The 24,189-nt window shown below is 46.4% G+C and overlaps 1 protein-coding gene across 1 annotated transcript in view; it reads left to right on the top strand.

The window, feature by feature from the left end:
- The first annotated feature begins 1,201 nt into the window (after positions 1–1,201).
- TNRC6C (trinucleotide repeat containing adaptor 6C) overlaps positions 1,202–24,189 on the top strand; it is a 309,563-nt gene continuing 286,575 nt past the window's right edge. Inside the window, exons 1-2 of the mRNA XM_065034685.1 lie at positions 1,202–1,322; positions 19,229–19,319. Of these exons, the coding sequence (XP_064890757.1) occupies positions 19,266–19,319 (54 nt within the window). The 5' untranslated portion in view covers positions 1,202–1,322; positions 19,229–19,265. The remainder of the gene's footprint in view (positions 1,323–19,228; positions 19,320–24,189) is intronic.

Here is a 24,189-nt window from a genome sequence, read left to right as displayed (position 1 = left end):
AGAGGGAAGATAGATTAAAATTTATACTAGAACAGAATGTGGATGTATGGATGAGAGTCTAAAACCCTATGATTAGCAATATTTAATAAGGAACAAAATTATTGAGCAAGCTGAGATGTCTGCAAATGACTTCGGAACCTCTCCAAAATGGAAGGGAATTTATCCAGGGGGAGAAAGCTGCCTGACTGATGGATGCAGATATAAAGCATTTGGAAGGAGGCTGAAGGAGCATCTCTAATGACCATCCATCCTGCTATAAAGGTTTATGGATGTTGAGAGCAGCTGTCCCCGAGGGACCTGTCTGTGGGTGAAGGTAACACCAGGGGTGGCACCTTGGAGGTGCTTTCTGCACCCCAAAAGAGCCCCTTCTCCTGTTGCACCTACCGTGTCCCTCTGTGCTCCTTGCCCCGGGCTCACTGAAAGGGTTTATCTCCACCAGCACCTGTAGACAGAGGCACTGAGTCTGTTTTCAGCCTTACGGTGGTAAAGATGTGGACCCGATTCTTATATTTCCTTTTCTGAGCCCTTCTGCAGTCTGGCATGCAGAGGAGAGGGCAGGTTTGAGGCCATGGTGGCAGCCGTAGCTGGGACACCTCCCACTGATTTTGATTCTCTGGTCTTGCCACCCAACCCAGCCTTAATGTGACACCTTTGTCATTTGTAGCAGAGCACACCACACTCCAAGTGCTTCTTGTTACAGGATAAACCTGATTTAAACAGTGTTTTTTTTACTTTTGTCAGCCAGGCCAGTGTGCTAGATCATAAATGTCAGCTTTGGAGTACATGCAGGGTGGGCTTTTGTAGGACAACAAAGTGAGTGCTGCTGTGTTGCCATAAAGCACACAGAGTTGTGCAAGGTTTGCTGGAGAGACAGAGCACACAAAAATAGCAGTTGATTTATTGTCAGGGACCCCTCCTGCGACCCTCCTGTGTCTGCAGGGCCACCACAACGTGTCCCTGGTCCCAGCAAGCTCTGTGGCATCTTATTGTCACAGTGCAAGGACTGGGAAGCTGGAGGTAGCCTGACAAACAGTTGCAGAGTTGTCTCCCCTCCTGGTGCAAAATTAGCTTAATTGAAGAGCCGTAAGTGCTATCAGCTGCTGCTGCAGGTGCTCCACTCCTAAACCCTCCAGAAGGCTTAAAAGCAGCAGCTGTTTATTATTAGAGATGATGGGGCTGAGAGCATGTTGTGGGGGTCATTGCTTGGAGCTAGGATGTGTGGGGCTGGGCTGAGCTGACCTGGAGCTCCTGAGCAGGCTTTGTCCTGCTGGCAACTTTTACAAGAGCTGGCGCTGCAGTCGGGAGCTGCTGTGTGTGAAAAAGTAGGTTCAGTGGATTTTTATTCTGCTTTAAATGTAAATGTAGTTTTCCACACTATGGGGTGGCTTTCTCCAAAGGCCCATGGCTGTGCAGGCTGTTGCATGGGTTTTGCCTCCAGTCGGAATGAAGCAGGTTTTTGAGTGTTTGGTTTTGATTCTGCAAAGTGGAGTGTTTGGGGGGAAGGGGAAATAGGTGTTTGTTTTAAATCTAGTGGAGTATTTCTTATTTGCAACCTGAGCTCAGACTAAGGGTTAGCTCCAGAGCAGAAGCAGAGAGCAGGAAAAAATAGAGGAGAAAAAAAGACTTTGAGCTCTGGCTGGAAAGACACAGTTTAAATCTCTGCAGCTTTCTAGGAACTGTGGTGTGCCAAAGCTGCATGCTCTGAATTTGATACCCATTTAGCTTGGTAGGCAGCAAGCCAGTTCTTGTTGTGCTGGTTGTAGTTTAGCAGAGACTGGATTAATTTGTGGTGTGTATGTATATGGTAGACAGGGTCCTTTAGCAGCCAGGGCCTACACAGCTACGTTTTTATTTAAGCACAGCTTATATATATGTATATACGTGGTGTGTATTTTTTTGTGTGTGTTTTGGTCAGTGTTTGCGTTTTTTTGTTTATTTGTTTTTTTTTTAAGTAAAAACTTCTGTGTAAAACCTGGTGCAGATGGACAGGAGAGTGTGTCTCTAAACCCTTGAGAGCTGTGATCCCTTAATGCTGGAGCACTTTCTCAGGCATGTTGGTGGGAGCAGGAGCTGGTCCCAAGTCAGGTCTGTGTATGGTGTGAGCCCCTTCCCTTTTCTTTGGGGTTATGGTCTCTCATTCCTCTGTGTCCTGCACCACATTGATCAAAAGCACACAGTGGCCAGACCTTTTCCCACTGAGCGAAGATGATAACTGGAGCTGCACCACTGTTGAGGTCTGCAAACCCACAGATAGGACTGGTTGTCTCAGATGCAGGAAAACCCCATATTATAGTTAAAGGTATCGTATTGAAAATACATGCTTGGAGGGGTCTTGTACCTCTGTGTTGCTGCTGCTCTTACCTGGGACACGTGCAATTGCTGTCTGGGGACAAAATATGAGGTTGCTTAATGTCGCTCCTTATGTCAGGACTGGCTGGTCATCACTCCTGCTTCAGGGCTATTGGGGCTGGAGCGGTGACAGCCCATCAATACAGTCATTGCTGTGTATGTCTAGGGTCCAGCTGCCTGCAATGCAAACCCTTGTGTTTAAATTAAGCCCAATGAACAGAGCCAGCCCGGGATGGGTGAGCACTAGGGTTGATGGGCTGGAGCATTTCACCCACCATGGCTTCGCATCCTCTTACAGTAAAAATGTGGCTGAGTTTAAAACACGGATTGTTGTATGTTGTGGTGCCAAACTCCCTCACCAGCCTCCACTGAGAGCTCTGAACATGGGCATGGTGGGGCAGTGGTGGTCTGTGCATCCCTGGGGACAAGCAGGGGAGGTTGGCCCCAAGCAGCTTTTTGGGAGGATGAGCACCCTCCCCATCCTTTTGATTCCTTCACTTGTGAGGAGCGATCAAAGTGCAGCTGTTCAACTTCATAACCTGAGTAAAGTGCTAACAAAAAAAAACCTCACTCCCTAAATATCTCAGGGAAGGTATTTTGAGTCTTGGTCGCTTCGCCTGGGAAACGGTCTCTCCTGATTCAGCTTGTTCAAATCATCTTAACAGTTCTTAGCAAGAAAAAGCCCTCTGTATCCTCAAGGCAAGTATATTTGGGCAAAGCAATAAGAGAGACTTTAAGGGGTTTGGAGGTTACAGTGGGAAATAGCAGTTATTCCCAATAAGCAGCATTAAATGAAGTGCTGCTGACAGTAGCCTAAGGCAGGTTCAAGAGTTTCAAGATTTGCAACTAAGAGATTAACCAAAATAGATGTCTTATTACAGGCAAGTTTGTATCTAAATCATTTAAAGTGCCTTTAGATGCTGTAATGTTTTTCCTCCTAAGTGCTCACAGTATATCTGCAGCTTCCTCCTGGCTTTGGGGAATGAGCAATGAAAGAACCATTGATCTCGGTGAGTTTAAGACCCTGTGATGAAGGAATGAGGACCCAGTGGATCCGCGGGTTCTTATTTGGTGGGAGTGCTGCTGTCTTAGATGGAGGAGAGATCCTGGCCCAGTTCCTCCCTCCTGCTCCCCATCGGATGCTCTGGAGGGTCCAGTGCAGGGAAGCTGCACCCAGCGGTGGGTTTTTCCAAAACCCTGGGTGTAAAATAGAACAGCAGCGGCGTGGCCCCAGGCTGGAACAGCCTCACCTTTAATCGGTAAAGGCCATACAGTGCTCAGGAGATTAAGTGCTGTGTTTAAAGGTGTAAATGAGAAGAGCCATCTCCAGGCAGAGGGGAGGCAAAAGGTGTTTGTCTCTTGAGTAGTGCCATCCACTGAGTAGTAAATGCCATCAACTCCCTGCCATCCTGCAGGACTTCTGCTGTGCTCAGCCAACAAATGCTGTTTTGTGTGATTTTTGTTTTGTTTGGTTTTTTGTTTCTTCTGTGCTGAACAGACACCGGAAGGGAATTGGGGGAGGGTGGTAGCACAGGGTTAGCAAAACACATCACCTGCCATCAGCTCGGACAGGCTGGCACCGAGCCCTGGCTGCAGCCTGGGGAACGCGGGTTTTCCAGTTTGATGGGTGAGGAATCAACAGGTCCAAGGGGATTTATCTACAAAAGAAGGGTAAGCTCCATGTGCTCCAAAAGACAGCAGGGGAGAAGGGCAGAGGTGTTGAGAGGGAGCTGGTTTCAAGCCTGCAGTGTCGGGAAAATGGGTGTCTGTTATCTCGGTGAGATTTTTGTGCTCCCTGTGCTTGCTCGAGTGAGGAGCAGCTGATTTCTGGAAACTCCCTGAAGCTGGGATGCTGGTTTGCTTCAGCAATTGCACATCCCTGCGGAGATGAGCTGGTGGTTTGTCTGTGGGCAGATGGTGTGAAACACCTGAAGTTCCCTGGGGCTGGGGAAATCAGTCCTGTATGAGGCCAGCTTGAGTCTTGCTAGAAATGTGAAACATTACTTTATCTTTTTTCCTTCCTTGTTTCCAAGTTCTAAAGATGGATGATACATCTGTGTCACTCAGTAAACCTGAGATTGCAAATTTTTCTCTATGTGAACAAAGAACAAGTGTCTGTGCAAAGTTACTTTTTTCCTTAAAAAGGGAAGACATGCCCCTCTAGGGCACCAGCTCTTCACAGTGACCTGATGACAGTGTAGCCTTTCCTGTACAGCGTCATTTCAAAAACAACATAAGCAAATGAAAGTTAAATTTTAGTTTCTGTCTCGCATGTTGAGCGAGCTGGTGGCAGTGTGAGGTGGCAGAGTGTGGCATTGCATCCCTTTCGGTGCTAATGGTTTTACCAGGGCTTGCCACTGAATGTTTCAGATGTCAGGTGTGAGTTATAGCACCTCTGCGAGCTGAGGAAGGGTTGTTTTTCCTTGTTATTTGATAGGTGGGGGAGCTGTATGTCAGAGATGCTCTGGGCTGCCACCACCAGTCAGTTTTCCCTTTCAGTAAAATGAAGGGACATCGGATGTTGTGCTTGTCAGGGCTCTTCCATGGTACTTGTGATCAATATTTGGATGACAGCTATCCCACACACCCTCTTTAAATGTAATGGGTAGCGCTGTGTAAAAGGAGACAAAGCAAACAAGGCTGAAATGCGTGATGAGTGTCCTGATTTTGCAGGAATCAGCACACTCAATTTGAAGAACCAGGTTGCTCCAGGCTTTTATTTCCTGCAGTGAAAGTGCAGACTCCAACTGTTAATGGCAACAGATGGAAACCCAGCTTTCCTGGAGGGTTTTAAGGATGTGCCCTGCCTGCCATAATCCCTGCGGGTCCGTGAGCTGGGGGCTCCCTGGGCTTTCACTGCCCAAGTCCCACTGCTGCCTTCTCCATCTGAGGTCTGGCACCCCCTCTGTACTTTGCCCTTCTCATTAGGGTCTAAATGTACTGAATAGCTGGAATAATCCAGTCCTTCAGGCCTTTGAAGAAAGTAGGGGAGTCCACCAGCCTCGCTTTGTTGAAGCAGGCAGGTCTATGCTATGTGGTAGGATGAACCCAACGTAAAGCTGAGCTTGGATCAAGCTTGATTCCACCTGGCCCTGAAAGTGTTCTGTGTTGTCATTGCTGCTGCTATCTTTATTAAGAGTATTGTGATGCCTGGTGTTTTTATTTCTTCTGGATTCTGGTGGTCTGATAACATCCTTCCTTCCCACATGAGCCTTTCTAGCGCTTGAGGAGGCAGAGAGGCTCTTCAGCCTGGGGCCCTGAAATACCTGCTTTCTGCAAATACAGGGAGCCCAAGCTTATTATGTCAAAATTTTATGAAATAAGCTGTAAAATTAACTATTTGCAAATCCTGTTTTATTGTTCTGGATTGCTGGGAACAGGAAGACAGAGCCTGGCACTGCCCTGCAGAGACCCTTGGGTGCTGCTGGCAGTGCCTCTGGTTGGTGTGTGCTGGGAGCATCAAAGCTGTTCCTCAAGGGCAGGTGAGGATGTGATGGCTCATCCCAGCTGAGTCCATTGCAACAAACCCCTCTGGGGTGCTGCAGTGATAATCCCAAACGGGTGCTGTAGTGATAATTCCAAGCAAGTGCTGTGCACTTAGGACATTAGGGTGCAAAACTGGATGTGCAGAGCTGTGCTCAGGCAGCTGGACACATGCTGCCTGTCCCATCGTTGACCTTCTCCAAATGGAGCCTCAAGCATTTAGATCGTGGTGTGCTGAGAGAGGGGCAGCCTGGGGAAAGGCAGATTTCGATCTCACTGAAATGTTTAATGAAGTCTGTGTCTTGCTGGATTTTGGAAAGAGAGACTTTGATTTAACATGAGGTTTTAAAGTGGGAAATGTGAAACAGCTGCTACAGTTGTAAGCAAGCCAGAAATGGAGAGGAGGGCAAGGCTGGTGGGTGTTTCGCTTACAGACCTTGTCAAGTGGGAGGCTTTCCTTTTTTTTATTATTATTATTATTATTATTATTATTATTGTAATTGGCTTCAGGAAGATCTTTGAGACCTTGGAATCCCACACACCAGTCAGGAGAGCTGGGTGGGTCTGAAAGGTGCCTCTGCACTGTAAAATGATGATGACACTGATGTCAATCCAGGGAAAGGACAAAGGAGAGTGCAGGACTTGGCGAGAGATGTAGGAGGGGCTGGTGAAAATGGAGAGAGTGAGACTTCTGTGCATTCTTGCCCAGACTTGCAAAGGTTTAAAAATACCCAAAACCCTGTAGCTTACTGTCTTTGGGGGTGCATGGCAAGCACAGCTTCTTGGTGAGTACCAAAGTGTCTGCTACATATATGTGCTGCCCAGGGCGGTGTGTGGGGCTGGGTCCTATAATCTCTGCTACAGCCCTGATATGGAAGGTGATGGGGGTTTATCCAGCCCAGGCCCTCCTCTCTGGCCATTGACATCAAATGCTTTGGAGTAAGGTGTCAGAAACCTCCTATGATCTGCCAGGTAGGGAGGCTTGTCCTGCTTAGGATACAGCAGATTCTACCCTTTTCATTAGGTGAATATTCAAATAATTTAACAGCGGATGTTCTCATCCTTCATATACCGATGGAGTTGTTTTTGTGGCTCTAATGCTCTCATGACCTCAATAATGTCTTCTGCGAGTGCATTTCACAGGTTAATTATGCATTAAGTTTACATAAGGCTTTTCCTTTTTTAATCAACTCTAGACCTGCTGCCTTCAGATGTGCTGAATGCACCAACACTTGGGTGCTATCGGGGGGGCTTAAAGGAGCACCGTACCCACATTTCTATACTGCCAGCTCTTTTGTACACTCTGGTACATCTCCTTTATTTGTCACCTTGCTAAATAGCACTCCTGAGACTTCTGGATTGATGTTTTTTCCCCATACGGACTTCTCTGATGTGCACTATGGTAACATAACACCATAAAGGAAGGTGTCGACTGGTGTGATCAAGATATGTTGTAGTCAGCTCACTTTCCTTGTTTCTGTGCTGGAGAAATGTGTGTGTGCTCTGGGACAGCATGCTTGGGAGCTGCTGGGAGCTGTTTTTTTCTTAAACAGACTCAATCTTTCCCATGTGGCCTGTGTGAGAGTAAGAAAATGGGTGGAAAGTGTGCCTTGCACCTAGTGCTGTTTCTCTTTCTTTTGGAGACCTATTTCTCTTTGACTTCCTCTGGGTTTCCTCTTTGATTTCTTGGCCACTTCTTTTGAACTGGATGAGCTTTCCTTCTCGGAGCTCTAAGACCTTGAAAGTAAGGGTTATGGTAAGATTGCATAGAAGTAAGTTGGATAATGTGTGGGTTTTTTTTCTTCCAGGCAAGCATTTCTGTTTGCAAAGTAACTTGGCAGTCTTGTGTATTTTGGATTTAGGCATCCTGGCGTCTAAGCCAAAGCTAACAGATATTAATTAGCTGGAGGATTGGAACTGTAATAAGGACAGTCACTCACATAGGCTGACATTTTTATTTCAAATGCAAGTAATTAAAGAAAAAAAGAGTGTGTTGAAAAGGTCAATGTTAAAAGATGTTATATAAATAACACAGCCTGGGTGAGAGTTAGAGAGGAAGTTGGGCGAAGCTGTGGTGCTGAGCGCTCCCCGTTGCTCGGGGGCTCTGCAGCCCACCAGCTCCACACGATTTTGCCACCAGCAGCCAAGCCAGGCTTGGAAAAGTGGGGTCCCCACAGAGGTCTCATCCCATGTCAGGGTCTGGCCAACCTGGGCTGCTGAACACCCACCCCAAATTCATCTGGGAGCTGTCCTGGGGTGGTTTCATGATGGGGACAAGGTTTTATCTGATGTGCCAGCCCCGTTGGGTGGCTGGATGTGACAAATAGCACTGGGCACCACAGTCATTTATGGTTTTTTAACTATTTATTTCCCTTTTCCAAGACCCAGCTGTCCATAATGGTGATGGAGTCCTTCCTCGGGGTGGTATATGGTGAAGGAGACAGTGGGTGGGGAATGCAAATCAAAGCAAAACAATGTGCTTTGCCATCTTTGTTTGTTTGTTTAAGAAGCTTAATATATTAGCTAATCATGTGTGTAAACAATCTTGATATGCAAACTGCAAAAAGTGGCATCCCCCCTGGTGTCAGCTGCTTTGAGCTTCCCCATTAACCTCTCCAGAGCGAAAAGCTTCCTGAACAGCCATTTTGGAGTGTGCAAAATTGATTTCGTATTTGGCCTCCGCAGCGTTAGAAGATGGCGGCGCGGAGCCACGGGTGCCTCTTCCGCTCCATCGTCATCTTTTTTGAGAGATCCTCTTCCTCCGTGTGTCTCCGTGACAGAGGACAGGTGGCTCTGGCACCGGAGCTGCCACCGCACTGGGTGCGACTGGGTCGGTCTCTCCGCCTGGCCACGCCAGTCCCTCCCGGTGCCTTCTGGTGAGCAAAAACAATAAGAAACAAATTTACAGCATCCCCTCCTCGGATAATTTCCACAGCGCAAAGACCCCCTGCCTTCCACCCCCTTCATGTGCATCGTCTCTTAATTAATTAATACTGCATTCATCACCGCTTAATTCCCGTTTCCGTAGCACCCGAAGAGGGGGGCTGCTGGCAAAGGCGGGTGCTGAGACAGTCTAGATCCGTCCTCTTAGTGGAGGAGCTTAATTAGCCCCCGTGACAATATGGGATCTTTTTCCACAGCCCCGTGATGGGTGGTTTCAAACTGGCTTCTCGTGCCCAGCGAAAGCAGCCCCGTGTCCCCATGCGGCTGGGTTGTGTGTGCTTGTGAGGAATCTGCTGCAACAGCTACCCAAATTTAAAAAATTAATCACAAATTAACCTTTTTTTTGAGCTTGGTGAGGGATAGGAGGCAGAGCAGCTGGGTTTGGTCCGTCCTGGGGACGGACGGGCGGGTGGGATGCTTGGGCTAAATTATCTTGGGCTATAAAGGATCCAGCACAGTCCGCTCTGCTTGTAGGAGTTGCCGTCAGCATTGCAGTGATCCTGGTCTCCTTTTCTTTGTTTTTTACCTTAAACACAACCTCTTGGCACTTGTGGTGCTGAAATCCTCTGTGCTACCCCAAGCCTGATGGGGATCATGGCTGGAAAGACAGCTGAGGCAAAACAACAAATAAACCAGCAAACATGAACTGTCATGGTGTTCTGGGGCAGAGAGTACGGCTTCTTGAGGACTGTCTGGAAACAAAGTCCTTGTGCTTGTTGGCATCAGTTTTGTGGTGTGTGCTGGATTTTACGTGGATGCCCTCGTTTTTAAGGTTTTTATTTTTTCAAGGTTTTTATCTCCCAATCTTGAAACTCTTCTCCCATCTACAAAAACACTAAGGAGAGGGAAAACCCCATGTGTCCCCACAGCTCATTTCTTAGTGGGGTGATGATGGTGGGTACGTGTGCTGGTGCCCATGTAGACCCCATCTGCCTGGACACCACCCTTAAAATAAGATGGAGACACCCCGAGCGTGTGTGTGAGGAGGGAAGGGGAGACAGGGAAGATGGAGGAGGAACAAAAGCAGCAGATCCACTATGGTGCTGGGCTGGGCTCCTTGCCAAGATCGGCTGCGGTATGTAGCCTGGGTTGGGGTGGTGGTTTCCCCAGCCAGCGGTATTGCCGCTGCCCTTTCCTCCTGGCACGGGCTGGGGCGTGAAGGCGGCTCTGGCCGGCATGCTGGATGCAGGATGCTGGATGCAGTCTCACCCGTGCCCTTCCCGCTGCCAGCAGGGACCGCGGCATCGCGCTCCTCCTGTCCCGCGTGACTCGCATACGCAATGCAGCCATGCTTAACGAGCGTGAGTAATTATGCCAGGCAGAGGGTTGGGGTGTGGGGGGCGGTCAGGATTTGGTGTGTAGGTTTGTTTCCTTGATATTTTTTTTTCCTGTTTCTCTTCTATCTCCACACTCCTCTCCGCATCCTGCACAGCCTGTGGCACTGAAACTTGGCCATCTCTTTGGTGGTGGCTTCAGGAGGGCTGGGGACGCGGGGGTCAGTTGGCACAGCAACTGCTGTTCGGGGACAAAAGGAGGCTTTTTTTTGCAGCGACAGTAACAGCTGCCAGCCAGAATAGCAAATCCGCACGACTTGGCACCAATCCAGCTTCCTTGAGGGTTGCAGAGGGATGGTATGTTGGAGGGTAAGACTAGCTAATTAATCTTCCGGCAGGGAACAATGTAATATCAGACAATTACAAAGACAGAATGAAATTACTATAGTGGGAAGGCTGGCATACGAATTTCTCAAAGGGTCCGTCCCTCGGTCCGCTACTGTATTACTTTATGTGCGGGAAAAGCACCGACTGTACATGTGCTTTTCTGTTGTGTGGTTTTTTTGGTATGAATTGACTTGTGTGTTTGGAGGAGGGGTGGGGAGATGCGGGATCAATGACAGGATAAGCTCTTTGAGGAGCATAAGGGAGAAGAGTCGTTCTGAGCAGAGATGTTCCCCATCAACTGGCCGTGCCAAGAGGGCAGACCCTGCTGTCGCTGATGCTATTTTTAATTTTTTTACTGCTTGCGCACTGATGCCTGATGGCTACAGCTTTTGGGAGGATAATCTGGCTGCCGGGCAGAGGGGGAGTGATTTCCTTCAGTCTTTCTGCATAGAGAAGTCCTCAAAGACCTTTGGAGCTGCTGAAAGTTATTGGGGAAACACACCTACCAGCTCAGCGGTGGTAATTGCCAATAATTAGCTGTAATCACTGCTACCTACAGTTGGGACACTGTGATGAATAGGGCAATGCAAGCCACATGGTGCTGGCTCCCTCTCTGTTTATTTGCAGTGGGGAAAGAATTAGGAAAGTCTCATTTATCCTGGAGCACAGGAAAGCATCGGTGGGAAAGCATCGGCCTGTGCAGAATTAGCATAGGAAACCCTTCCTCCCTCCTCCTCCTCCTCCTCTACAGGCATCAGAGTTAAGCTAATAACTCTCCTCCCTCCCAAGATGAAACTTAATGTGGTTGCATGTCTGTGTCATTAAAAAAAAACAATGTGAAAACAGTATCAGTCAAATTCTCGTTGCATGTTCGTGTCTGTGCGTGAGGCTCATGGAGATGTGGCCAGGAGAGGATTTGGAACAACTCCAGCTCAGTTGCTCTTTCTCCTAAGGAATTCAAGTAGGTTTTTTGTTTGGTGCCCCCATAGATCAGATGGTGCAGAGATGATGTTTAAAAATCACTGCAAAGCCTTCCTGGGTTTCTTTGCTGCTGTGCTGGGCTGCCAGTTGTCACTGAAGCTATTGCTAGAGTTAATCTGAGTAAGTGTTTGTTTTTAAGGGGTAGCAATGTCAAGTGTTGGATTGGCAGGCTGGGGCCTCTTTTCCAAGCTGCATATTAGGAGGAGCTCCACACAGCCTAGTCCTTGTCCTGCACCCTGAAAGACATTCTGGTGGCTGCTTATCCATGGGTATTTGAATATTTCTCAGGGCTGGGTAGGTATCAGAAATGTTTCCCATTGGGCTTTGTTAGGGATGAAGGTCCCATTGCAGGATGCCATCAGAAGTCCCTTGGGTGTGGTGTGTGTAGATGTGTGTAGCTCCTTATGTGGCCACATGTGCCTGTTCTGCCCCAGCCTGGGCTCCCTGTGCTGGCTCTGAAGCCACCTGAGGAACCAAAAACTTCCCTGTGCAGCTGAAAGACATGGATCCCAAAAGCCAAGCCTTTGCTCCCACCCTGTACCCACCCTGTGTTTGCTTTGGGAGTCCCCAAGGACTCAGGTACATGGTGGCTGTACCTCCCCTGGATGCAGAACAGATGTGTCCTTTCCCTCTGGAGGATGCAGAGCTCAGCCCAGCTGTCCCTTTGGTTCTTGTCCACATCTGCCTACCTGTAGCCAAGCAGACCTCCAGGGCCTGAGCTTCTGGAGGAAACTGTCTCAAGATCAGTCCAGCTTATGCAACTGCAGGAAAAGGTCTTGGAGATTTGCCATCCAGATAGTGATGGCTCTAGTTATGGATGCTGATGAGCAAGAGTGTGAAGATACTGAAATTATCCCAGTCATTTCATAAACAGTAATTCATTTGGTCTCAAGCTTGAATATTAGTCCTAATTAGAAATGAAGAAGTTCAGTCCCTGTTCTGGACTGCATCTCAAGTCCTGCTAAGGACGGACTCTCCCTGCTCAGGCCCAGCTTTGCTTTTGGCTCTGTGTACATCAGTCCCAGCCTGGCAGCGATGCTCCTGGAAGAGACAATCTGAATTGCTTCATGTTCAATGACTGACACCAGAGATATTTCTGTAAATTAATGAGTGCGTCTTCTTGACTATACTTCAAAGTTTTCACTTTATGAATCTTTTATGGAGTTCTCTACACTGGGAAAAAAAGAATGTACTGAAATTTCACCTTTTAAAACCATACAGTTAAAACCCAGCCTTTCACAGTTGACTCAATGAAAATTGCCAACTGGGTCCTGCTCATGTTCACACTGTGGGGCTGAATTTGCCCATGAAGGTGGGTATATCCAAATGCGTGTGTGCTAAAGAGTTAATAATGGCCTGGACAGTCTTTGACCTGAAGATGTGAACCTCAATGCCACTGAAATTCCCTCCATGCAAGAGGTTGTGTCTCCCCTCGAGTCCTGCTGAGCCTCTCCAAGTCAACCTCTGGAGTTAGGAAATTTAATTTGTAATAAATCTGCATTACAGTACAAGTAAATCTGCTTCAGTGGCTATAAAAATTAATTCCTTATCCTAAACATTATTATATAGCTTTCAAAATGAATTGACTGTGGTTGGTAGTCTAGTATGTGCCATTATTGGTAATTAGTGTAACAAAATAACATTGCTGTAATATTTCCTGTCTACCCCTCCCCCAGATGGGAATCATTTCCTATTAGAAAATCAGAATTGTAAATGCAATGCTTGTGTGTAAACCACTCGCTTTGATTTTTTGATTTTTTTTGTGTTAGAAGTTGTTCTGTTCCTTTCTGTGTCTTGGTCTGTGGTTTTCTGGGTGCTTTTGCTTCCAAAAAAGCTTTGGTATGGCACAGGAACCATGAAAGCCTGATGCTGGATGTTGCTGGTGGCAGCCTAGAGGTGCCCAGTGCTCTTAGATCTCCTTTGAGCTTTAGCTTGCTGCTGCTGGGGTCTCTCACTGTCTCCTAGGATCCAGCCTTTGTGCATGCCTTGCAGACAAAGTGCATCTTGATAGGGTTTCACAGTAATCCACCGTAACCTGCTGTCTTCATCCAGAGCTCAGCTTGTCCTAGAAGACATGATGGATCTGCCTGTGGAGGTGCTTGGGCAGCTCGGAGTCTGCCAAGTGGTGGAAGGAAGGACAAGATCCCTTTTCTGAAGTGGGTAATAAATAAAGGACTAGGATGGGACAGTGATTTTTCTGCAGCTGAAGTTGTATATAGCAGAAAGGTGCACATGAGGCTAAAAGGACCTGGGGGACTTTTCTAGGCTTTCATGACTATCTTCTGCACCTTATTCTGCTGGCTTGACTGAGAAACCTGCACAGTATTAAAAGGGTGATGGAAACATGGGAGCAGCAAGTCAGAATTTACACATTCCCACCACTGTGTGAGATGGAAGGACATCGGGCAGCTTTCCCAGAGCCCTGTTTCCAGCTGCTCTGCTGTCCCACACAGGTTGCTCTGCAGCTCCTTCCTCTTGGGAATGTCCATCTGAATCACTTCAGCAATGCCAACCAAAACAGCTACTGGCATTCACTTGTGGAGTTTCCCATTGAGTTCTTTTTTACCATCACAAATCCCTCTTTTTTGTCTTTTTGTCCTGAATTTGCAGCCTTCCGTGTTGCCTTTAGAAATATTCCTCTACAGCCATGAAGGCTGGAACCTTGATTCTTAGGGAATGACAGTTTATGTTCTCCTGTAATTTTCCAACTCTGGGACTTTTATATGAAATATCCAATTTAAAACTCAACAGCTCTGTAATAAGAACCTGGGGCCAGAGGAATGGGAAGCCTGGGGGAGGCCTGGTTTTTCACGCTGTCCCCAGCATGGAGTGATTTCTTGAGTTTTGATGACGTGACAACTTCAGAAGTCTGGATATGTGCCCTGGGCTCAGTCACCCCATAGATCAGAGCTGAAAAATGCAGAAACTAAGCAGTAAAACGGAGTGGGAGATATGTTTGCCACCCTGGAAAACATTCAAGATCTAGATGCATTAATAATAATATCAGTACTGTTCTTGGCCTGCATGAGGATGGTAAATCATAATTCCAAATTCCAGTGAGTCACAAAGGGAACCGCCTGTGCCAGCTGAAACCTTTGATTTGGTCCAAGCTGGTTTTGGTAGCTGAGCCTGGGGGTTTGTGTTTCAGCTGGAGTTGTACAAATGAAATTAGCTTAAGCTTGAGGATACAAATTCACTCCAAGCTGAGAGGGGAAAATGAATTACACATTGGAAGGTGATATTATAATGACTTCAGGACTTTCTCCAACTTTTTTTTTTCCTTAGGTCAAAGGATATTGAAGTGATTCAAACAGGATTTTGCTGGGAATTAACTCATCTATTAATATTTTTGCCAGTGGAAATAACCCACTGGTATCAGTAGGACCACTGCAGAGCTTTGAAGCCTCTGTCCCCATTGCTCTTGTGGAATGAGAGCAGCTCTTTGCGTGTTGTTGGTACCGACCAGGAAAAATGGGGTATTTTCTTGTTTCCTTACTGAAATGTCTGTCTCAGAAATTTGGCTGGAATTAACCAATTTTAAGCCCTTTGACCAATTTCTCTTGTCTTCTTGCTTTTGAAAAAATAAGGTGACTTTTGCGTGGTGCCAAACACATCTTTCTAACTGGAAGGTTTGGTGTGTGCGATGGTTTTGCTTGTTTGTTTTCCCTCTGCCCTTCTCATGTCACTGGCAGCCAAGTTTGAATTCCTTGTGCGTAGACTCCAAAATGCTCAGATTTTTCATCAAAATGGAAAGTGTCTGTTTTTCTTCATATTTCTGCGTTTCTTCATGGTTCTCTTCCAGCCCCAAACCTTTGTCTCACACCGCTTTGCTGATACTTCGGCTGTTCTAAAGGACCCAACCAAGTTGTTGCAGCTTCACTCTTGGTGTGAGGCTGGTATTTCTCTATCTTTTTAATGAACCCTATAATTCTGGAGGAGAAAAATTAAGAAACCAAAACTTGTAGCAATGTGGTATGGTGAAGGAATCCCTACTGAAGCTAAGCAGAAATCCCACCTCCTGTTTGCATGGAAAAACTCTGCAATTCTTGATTTCTCAAATGAAAACAGTCTCAAAGATCAAAAAAAATCTGAAAAAGTGTTTTGGGTCAAATTAAATATTTAGTTTCAATAAAATCAAAGTATTTCAAACATATTTCTTTGTTCGTTTAATATTTTATGAGATAAGCCTAAAATTAAACATAAAGTTGTTTCTCAGTTGGTGGTGGGGGAGACGGGAAAGGAGGTTGTTTTGTATTTTTTAAAGAAAAAATAAATCCATCTCATACAAGTACTTTTCTTTTTCCTTTTCCCGGAATAAGTTTTTCCTCATTTTGAAATTTTCTGTATAACATTGTGTAGCAGCAGCCTTTTCAGAAAGATGGTGCCTCCCTGGGTACCAGATCTCCTGATGCTCCAGGGAAAAAGATGAACCCTTGCTGTTGAACTGTGGTTTGGAGAAATGTCTTCTTTGTTGTTGTTGTTGTTCTTCTTCTGCTCGTATGGTCTTGCTGTAGTAGATCTGGGTGGAGAGGCAAACCTGAGGTGCGATAGTCACTGTGGCATCTCCCAACATCTGCGTGAAGGACCTGTGCTTGTACTTGGCTCTTTGAGATTTGCACTTACTGCTTTGCCAAAGAACAGTGGCACATGTAGCAAGAAACCTCACAATTTGTTTGATCTTCAACTGTATGAGTGTTTTTCTTTATTCTCTTTGTGTGTAGATAGGAGACACTTCTTAGGAACTTTGAATCATAACAAGGCAAGGCTGGGACATAACGTCACTATTCATATATGTTTCCAAAGGAAAGCTCTGCTGTCTGGTCTGGTTTATTTATGCATGGATTTGTTTGCTTGAGTATTTAAAACAAGGAGGTTGTGCTTAATTACGGTTATTATGTAGACTGCTCCTTCAAATCCTGTTCATTTGTGGCACAATTCCTGATGTCTTGTCTAGACATTCACTGTGGCAACTAAAAGCCTTGGCTTTTTGGAGTAATAATAATGGGGCAATGCAATGAAATGCAAGAGGAGTGCAATGCAGATCAGTTCTCTTTAATGCAGGTCATTTATGCATGTGCTCGTCTGGTGGTATTTCTCCTCTGATGTTTGGCATATGTGCTATTTATTGCTTTTCTTTGACCCTAAATCACTTTGTCTGCCGCAAGCTTCTACTTCTGCCTGGGAGATTGGGAAGGAAAGAAGCTACACTTAACCTTTTTTTTCCTACATCAGATTTTTGACAATATAAATAATTTCCTGGTCTCTAGCAAGATTGTTGTACTGGCAAAAATAATCCTTTTTCTATCAGTTATGTATCATATCCTTAAGCTTTTCTCACTGTTTTCCCCTGGTAGTTACTGAAATGGGTGCAAAGAGTCAGCAAGGGTTGAAGTCCAGGCAATTGCTCCCATTGCAAGGCTGAGCCTAATTACAACAGGCACATGTGATGCAGGATGAAAAATAAGGTTATTGCAGCCCTGTGGCTTGTGAGCACTCCAGTTTCTGCTGCAGCTGCACTGATGTTAACAGCACGGGCAACTTCTGATTTGGGGGCAAAAAGTCAGGTTTGACTTCTGCATCCATTAAAGCAAACTGGCAACTTTGGGCAGGACTCTGTGTGCTGCTGCCTTTGCTCCCTGTGTGCAAGATGTGCGTGTGCTCCCTTCTGCTCACCAGCAAGGCCTGAGCTACTGAAGGCAAGTGATTTCTGAGTGTTATTTGCTGACAAGGAGCAATGTGCTGTTACCTCAGGCAGTTGCAGAGCAGGGAGCAACACCGGTGGAACGAGGGCAGGAGCAATACAAACAATTTACTATCCTGCTGCAGGGATGCTACAACAAGGCCCATAAACGGCCACATAAAGGGAATCTGGGTGGGAGCTGGGAATACATTGACAAACACAATTCTCCCTTAATTTAATAGAACGGTCCATTCAGCAGAGAATATATTGTAAAGCTCTCTCAGGTTGGATGGCCTCCTATTGTGTCTGGCCTTTGAAGTGCTGATTAGCTGGGCTGGGAACACGCTGATAAAAAGTTAATTTCTATTTGCTGTTGCTTTGTAATTGGATGAACACGAAAGCAATTAAATATTAAAACATACAAACAAATAACGAAGTCACTGTAATTAGCCAAAGTTTGATCACTGTCATATTTATTTAGGAGGAGATGATACGTCTCAGCAGGTGACATTTTAAATACCCTTGGCTGCTTTGGTGTTGTCTTCAGAGAATGCTGAATAATGTACGGAGGATTTAATTAAACCCCATTGTAAATCAGCTGTGATGACAGGGAAGTGACAGCCACATGTTGAAAAGAGAATTAGGCCACAGCAAGAGACATTAATTAACTATTTTCTATAGAGTTTGACCTAGGTGTTGTGCGGGGAGTTTGTCCGAGGAGGAAAACTTGATTTTTAAGTTGTTCCACTTAGAGCCTGGTGTGAAGAAGGATGCTCTGCACCTGGAGACATTGCAGCTCCTTGAGGGGGTGGCTGTGATTGTTCATATGTCTTGAGAAAGGGAAACTGAGGCACATGGTGCTGCCAGGAGGCTCTCGCCTCCCAGCACCTTTGCAGCCCCTGGGCAGGATAGTGCCAGTGGTTCCCTCCATGCAGCAAAGATCCTCCACCTCTATGATGAATTGCAGGAATCCTGAAAGATCCTGAAAAGCTGCTTTGAACCTTGAAGCAGGAAGGGCAACTCCTGGATATTTGCTCAGCTTTGGCTGCATGAGAAAAACCCCGAAGTTTATCAGCCAGAATTTTCTGAGCTCCCTGGTCGATGCTTTTGCAGGATGTGTTTTCTTGAGGTCTGTTTGCCACTGGCCAAACCTATTGAGTGTCAGCATGTTAGCAATTGTCAGAAATACAGTTAACCAAACTGGCAGGAGTCTCTTGAGTCCAATGTGAGTTTTATGTTGGGTTTTTTTTTTGGATGGCAGTTGCCTTTGGCAGCTCCTGCCTCCTGCTTGGTAGATGTCCCTCTGCTGGCTGTACGTGGTGGTAGAACCTTCCCATGGGAGGAAGGTGTTGGTGTGTCCAAGAAGGGACAGCACTGGGAGATGAGCTGTTTGGCTGGGAGGGATGGGAAGCACAGGCAGAAATTAGGAAGAAGCCTTCAAAACCATCTGTGAGTCTGGGGAAAAAAAGGCAGGAAAATGGGGAAAGCTGTGTGGGATAGAAATGGCTAATAACCAATTTGCCCTTTCTAAAAGCACTGTTGCCTTACATTTGCATGGGCTATAGGGAGAGGAGGTGGCTCAGCTCTTGTGCAAGGCAGGACCCGATTGTTTTATCTAAAACAGCTACCAGGAGCTGTTGAGGTTGATCCAGCACTGGCTGCCACCCAGATGAAGGCACTAGACCACACCAGGCTTTTCCTCCTCTGCTGTTGAGAGGTGATATTTACATTGTTATGAAAGAAGGCTTATTCCCAGCTGCCAGTGAGGAACTGGTTTTTGTCTATAGTTAAACACTCAAGAAAAACAGAGTCTAAATGTAATGATACAGGAGAAAGTTGGGCTGAAGAACCACAAATCAGCAAATTAAACTGAAAACACGCAGTCTCCATGCTGGGTTCTGCTACTGCTTCGTGTTGGGGATGTGGTGAAGAGCCTTGTGGACTTGAGCATGAGATGGAAGTTTAACAACAGAAATAGTCTGGGCAGTGGGGCTGACAGGGGCTGTAACCTCAGAGAGCCATGCAAGGGGAACATGAGCTATGCACCCTGGTCTATGGGATGCTGCTGGTCTTTGGGCAGGTGCAGGGTCATTTTTTTATTTTATTGAACCGTGCTGTGCATCTCCCCCAGCAGGACCATTGCTGATCACCAGGGACCCGGGGCGAGGATGAGCCTGGATGGCTCGGTGCGGGCAGAAGAAGCAGCGGTCCTTCCCACACAGGTAAGATGTGTACTCACCTGGGATCATGGCATCTGGGTGAAGCTTTTGCTGCTGGAGATGATGATTTGCACACATGACTTTGCATTTCAAAGCCTGATTCTCCCCCTGTCTCTTACCAAAGAAAACTAGGAGTAATTGTGCACATTGCAGGAAAAAGTAATTTTATTCCCAGAGGTGCAAAATAATTGATTCAGACCAGGAAAAAGACCTGGGCACTGTTACAGCCAGCTCCCTGAAGGCATCTCCTTGGTGTATGGGTCTGATCAAAAATGCAAATAGGATCTTAAGAGGAGTAAGGAATGGGAAAGGATAGAAAGTAATAAGGAAATATAATATTGTCATGATGTAAAAAAGTAGTACTTACTTCTCTGAATACAACACCAAATAATTATTTATTTATTTATTTATTTTTCCTTCCCAAAATGGTCTTGCAATTCTACTGGGTGTGCAGAGCAGAATGAAAGTAATGATCGGGGGCTGGAAAATGTCTCTGTCAGAGCAGAATGAACGGCTGGTTTTGCAGAGCACTGGGCAGATGTGGTGCACCAGCCCCAGAGGTGGGGAACTGAAGCCCAACCTGCACTGAGCAGGCTGGGCTGATGTGAAGTAGCTCAAGCCTGAGCTCCACACTCGTGGGCAACCACTGACTGTAGGATCTTTCTCTCCTGTGTGGTTGTAGAGACTGCAGCCTCATGTCAGGGCTGCACGAGGAGCCGTAGGTGTCAAGAAGGGATTTATCCTTTCCCCTGTCCTCATCCATGATTTGCTGATTGTGTGTTGGGTCTCTTCTGCTTCTTCTGAAGCTTCAGAGAGAGCTGCTGTGACAGACGGACCACACTGGTGCATGTCCTGGCACCGCTCACAAGGGCTGGATTGTGCTGCCCGCTGCGTTTGGAGAGGGGAGAGCACTTTTCTCTCTGTGCCATTTGGGTAGGGAATATGGATGAGGTTTTTGCTGTCTTCCCTGGTGCTGTATGTATGGTTTCTTCCAAATCAACAGGGCCTACTGTTCTCCAGTGGCAGGACCCTGTCTGTGATGCTTTTGCTCTCTCTTCCTTTGGCACATTTTTGCCACGATTTCTGGTCTTCTAATGCAAGTCTTCAGCTTGCCAGAAGTGTGTCAAGAAGTATTTTGTGGTGGGTTGTGTTGTGAGGAAGAGACGGGATGATTCATAATAAGTACGTAATTATAGCCACCGGAAATTGAAGCAGTTATTTAGGGTATCTCTGTGGTCTTTGGTCAGAGATGACCGTCTCAGAGAGAAGCATTGCTCCTAGGGGACTGTGTCTCTTTGCAGTGAGTGAGGCAGCCTGGATGACTCCAGCAGACTCACTAGATAAGATGAGGAGAAACTTCATCTTAAATGAACCCTGGCGCTGCTGGGCTCCCAGCTGCTCCGGCAGATGGGACTGGGAAAGCTGTGGGCTCGTAGCTGAGTGTGGGGGCTGTCGGAGCGGTGCCCTAATGCTGAAAGCTTTGACTTGCAAAGCTCTGAGAAATGGGTCCTTTTTGCATCTCAAATCCAGCACCCAACCACATGGTATCCTTCTGATTTTAATTTGGATGTGCCTCAGTTCCCCATCTGTACAGAATAATTCCACTCTTCCTTGCAGGGCTGCTGTAAGGCAAATTAATGTTTGCAAACCACTCAGATACTATGATAATAAATGCTGTGAAAGCCCAGGAGAAAATTAATAGCTCATTATTTAGACCAGGACTTCAATAGCATGCCATACCCAGGACACAGGGCTACGTATTGAATGATGAGGATAAAGAAAAATATTGAATAGCTGCTCATTAAGAGAGCACTATCCATCTGGTGTACAAAAGGGGGCTTTTTCCTGCAGAAAGAGTGGTCCACGATCATATTATTACAACGTGTGTCGCGATGCATCTGTGCAAGGAGACAGCACTTTGGTTACATGTGCAGTCCTGATTCTGGCATTTTTCAAGTGCTTGACTGCAACCTGACTGCTCTTTTAACACTGGGGTTGGCTTTAATATATAGCAAAGAGATAAAAATGCCAGTAGATGGCACTCAAGAATATGAAGCATCATTCCCGGGTGTGTGAGACCAATAAAACGTGTTGTTGTGTACCACAAATGGCTTCCTCTGCACACCTCTTTATATGGGCATGTTTTTTCCTACCTTTTTCTGGCTGGGAAGTTTGGTGCACAGAGCAAAGGAAAAACAAGTGAGGCAGCAGATGTTGTTAGGTGGTCTGTGCGCTCTTCTCTATTCTCAATTTTGTTTCTACCCTTTGGGTTTAAATTACTTAACAGTCTAGAAATCCTGGGTGGTGCTCTCCTCAGCTGACCCTTTTTTTTTTTTAATGCTTTGCTTACAGCTTGTCTGTAAAATGAGATGAGAACTTAATTTGGAAGCTGAAGTTAATTGACCTAAATAAGCTAAGAGCCTTCTGTTGGCTTTATGGTAAAAAAACCCAGCCAAACAAACCTGCATAACACTTGCTCTTTTCCTTAAACCTGCTACAGAGCAGAATAGTGCATTTTCAAGCTGCTGCTGTTTACTAATGGTTATTTGTGGTGTAGTATTGTCTAGAGAGTCCTGCGTTGCGAAAGCTGTTGTGTTCAGTGCTGATGTGCAGAGGAGGGCAGGCAGCACCAACCTGGAGCAGCTTGGTTTGACTAGGAAAGATGGACCAGGAAAGGGTCTGGCTGCAGATCCCTTGGGCTATATAGAAAACAAGCCCTGGAGCTGCAGGAAGGTTTCTTCATGTCTGCTTTGATGCTTGAGTTGTCCACGGAGCAGAGCTCTTTACAGCCAGATTTCTGCTCTCGGCATGTGGGGCTACAGGACCGGCAAAGACAGTTTCAAGCTGGGTTGTCACCAAAGTGAGGGATCCCTCATCTGGAGAAGAACCCTCGTTAACTGGGGCAGACGTTGGAAAAGCATCTAGTCTTGCAAACGCAGGCTAAGCCTGACCTGTAAGATCTGTGATCACCTCTCTGATCTGTGATACCAGCTCCCTGCTGGGAGTGCAACCTCAGGCTGCTGCCTCCTGCTCTCCCCAGCCACAGCTGACATCCAGCTCTCCCACTGTGTCTTACTGGTATGCTGGCTGAGCTCAGCTTTGAGAAAAATCAGCCCTGCTCTGACTACACAACTGTAATTACCCTGGGCAAGCAGATACTCTTGTGCCTATTTAGTTTGATTCAGTACTAGTTGAAACTGTGAGAGGACTGTCCATACCTACCTGTATTGGTGCAGTGATTTAAGATGCTTTTTGGCTGCATTCCTGCCATTTTTCTAATCCAGACAAGTCCCTGGGCTGGCTTGAAGGATGCTCTTCCAGAACTGCAGAGAAGAGGATGAGAAGATAACAGGTGCTGTGTTGATCTCCAGCTCAGTTCCTCAGAGAGCATTGACTGCAGAGCTCTGGGCACCGGACACAGATGGAAGACCTTGGTTTCACCTCTGAAACTGCTCTGAAACCCGTCATAAGAGCTTGGTCAGACAGGGCTTAGCCACTTCCCTTCTCTGTGCTTCAGTTTTCCTCTTGTGAAATAGTTTTGGTGATAACCTGTTTCCTTTGTGGAAGCTATTGTAGCTCTGAATGAAATTTCCCGATTTTACACATTCTTCAAGTGATATATTCCAGGGTGGGCACTCTGAATGAGACAGTAAAATGAGATCGTGGATTTAGATCCAAAACAGAGACATGTTTGGGTATGACATTACAGAAACATGTTTGTTTTCTGCAAAACGTCTCATCTTCAGACAATTCGGAGGCATTGGGAGGGGGCAGCTGCCAGGCTCCGGCGATGGGAGCCCTCTTGTGGCAAATGCTGAATGTGCTGGAGATGCTGGGAGCGTGTTGGCTTGGGTGTAGCATAAACGGATTTGAAAAATATTTATAGGTGTAGATATATGTCCAGGGATAACCAATTCAGCGAGGACTTTCTGTTTTAAAAGCCCTCTTTCAGTGTAATGAAATACCAGCAAATGACATTGCTTTATTGCGGGAAGTCACATATTGCCAAAGAATTGCCATTGTACCTCTAAGCTGGGTTGGAGAAGGGAATCGTGGAGTGTTCTGAGTTTTAAGTGACCCATGGGGATCAGAGTCCAACTCCTGGCTTCACACAGGGCAACCTAAAAGTTAAACCACACGTTTAGGGGCATTGTATAATTTCTGCTTGAATGCTGATGGGCTTGGGGCTGTGACCGCTTCCCTGGGGGGCCTGTTACAGTGCTTGACCACCTTCTTGGTGAAGAGTTCTTTCATCCTAGCCAACAGGAACTTCCCCTGATGCTGCTTGACAACATCTTCTTGTGTCCTACCCCTGGATACCAGAGATAAAGACCAGCATCTTGCTCTCTTCTGCAGGGCAGCACTCCAGCCTCTTGTCCCTGGTACCTGTTGCTACAGGCAAATATCCCTGCAGTGGTAATTGAAATAATTACAGCCCACTGAAACAGAGGGGAAATCGCTGGCCGGGGAATGTCGCATGAGCTAGCAGTAGAAAACAGATGTTCCTCACTACATTTACTCTCTAAGTGAAAGTACAACAGATGCAAAACAGCATTAAAATGGTAGCAAGGCTGTAAATACAGCTTCTAATTACTGCACCAGGTAATGTCAATCGCAACAATCCAGATTTCTCCTAAGGATGCTCTGCAAGCAGGTGGGATGTATAAAGTCCTTTAAAAGATGGATTTGGTGGGGTTTTTTCTCTCCCCCTTTAAAGCAACAAATCTAAGCTTGCTCACTTAGGGCTGTGGAGGAGAAAGTCACAGCCTTTCTGCCTGGTGTATCTTTGGTACATGGTGCTGAGAATAACCAAGGAGATGGGAACAAGGCATTAAATGCAGAGATTTGGCATGGGGAGAGGTGGGTGGAGGAA

Source organism: Columba livia, chromosome 18, assembly GCF_036013475.1.
Source record: "Columba livia isolate bColLiv1 breed racing homer chromosome 18, bColLiv1.pat.W.v2, whole genome shotgun sequence".
Lineage (NCBI taxonomy): Eukaryota > Metazoa > Chordata > Aves > Columbiformes > Columbidae > Columba > Columba livia.
The sequence above is the reverse complement of the archived record's forward strand: the minus strand, read 5'-3'. Positions and strand labels throughout refer to the sequence as shown.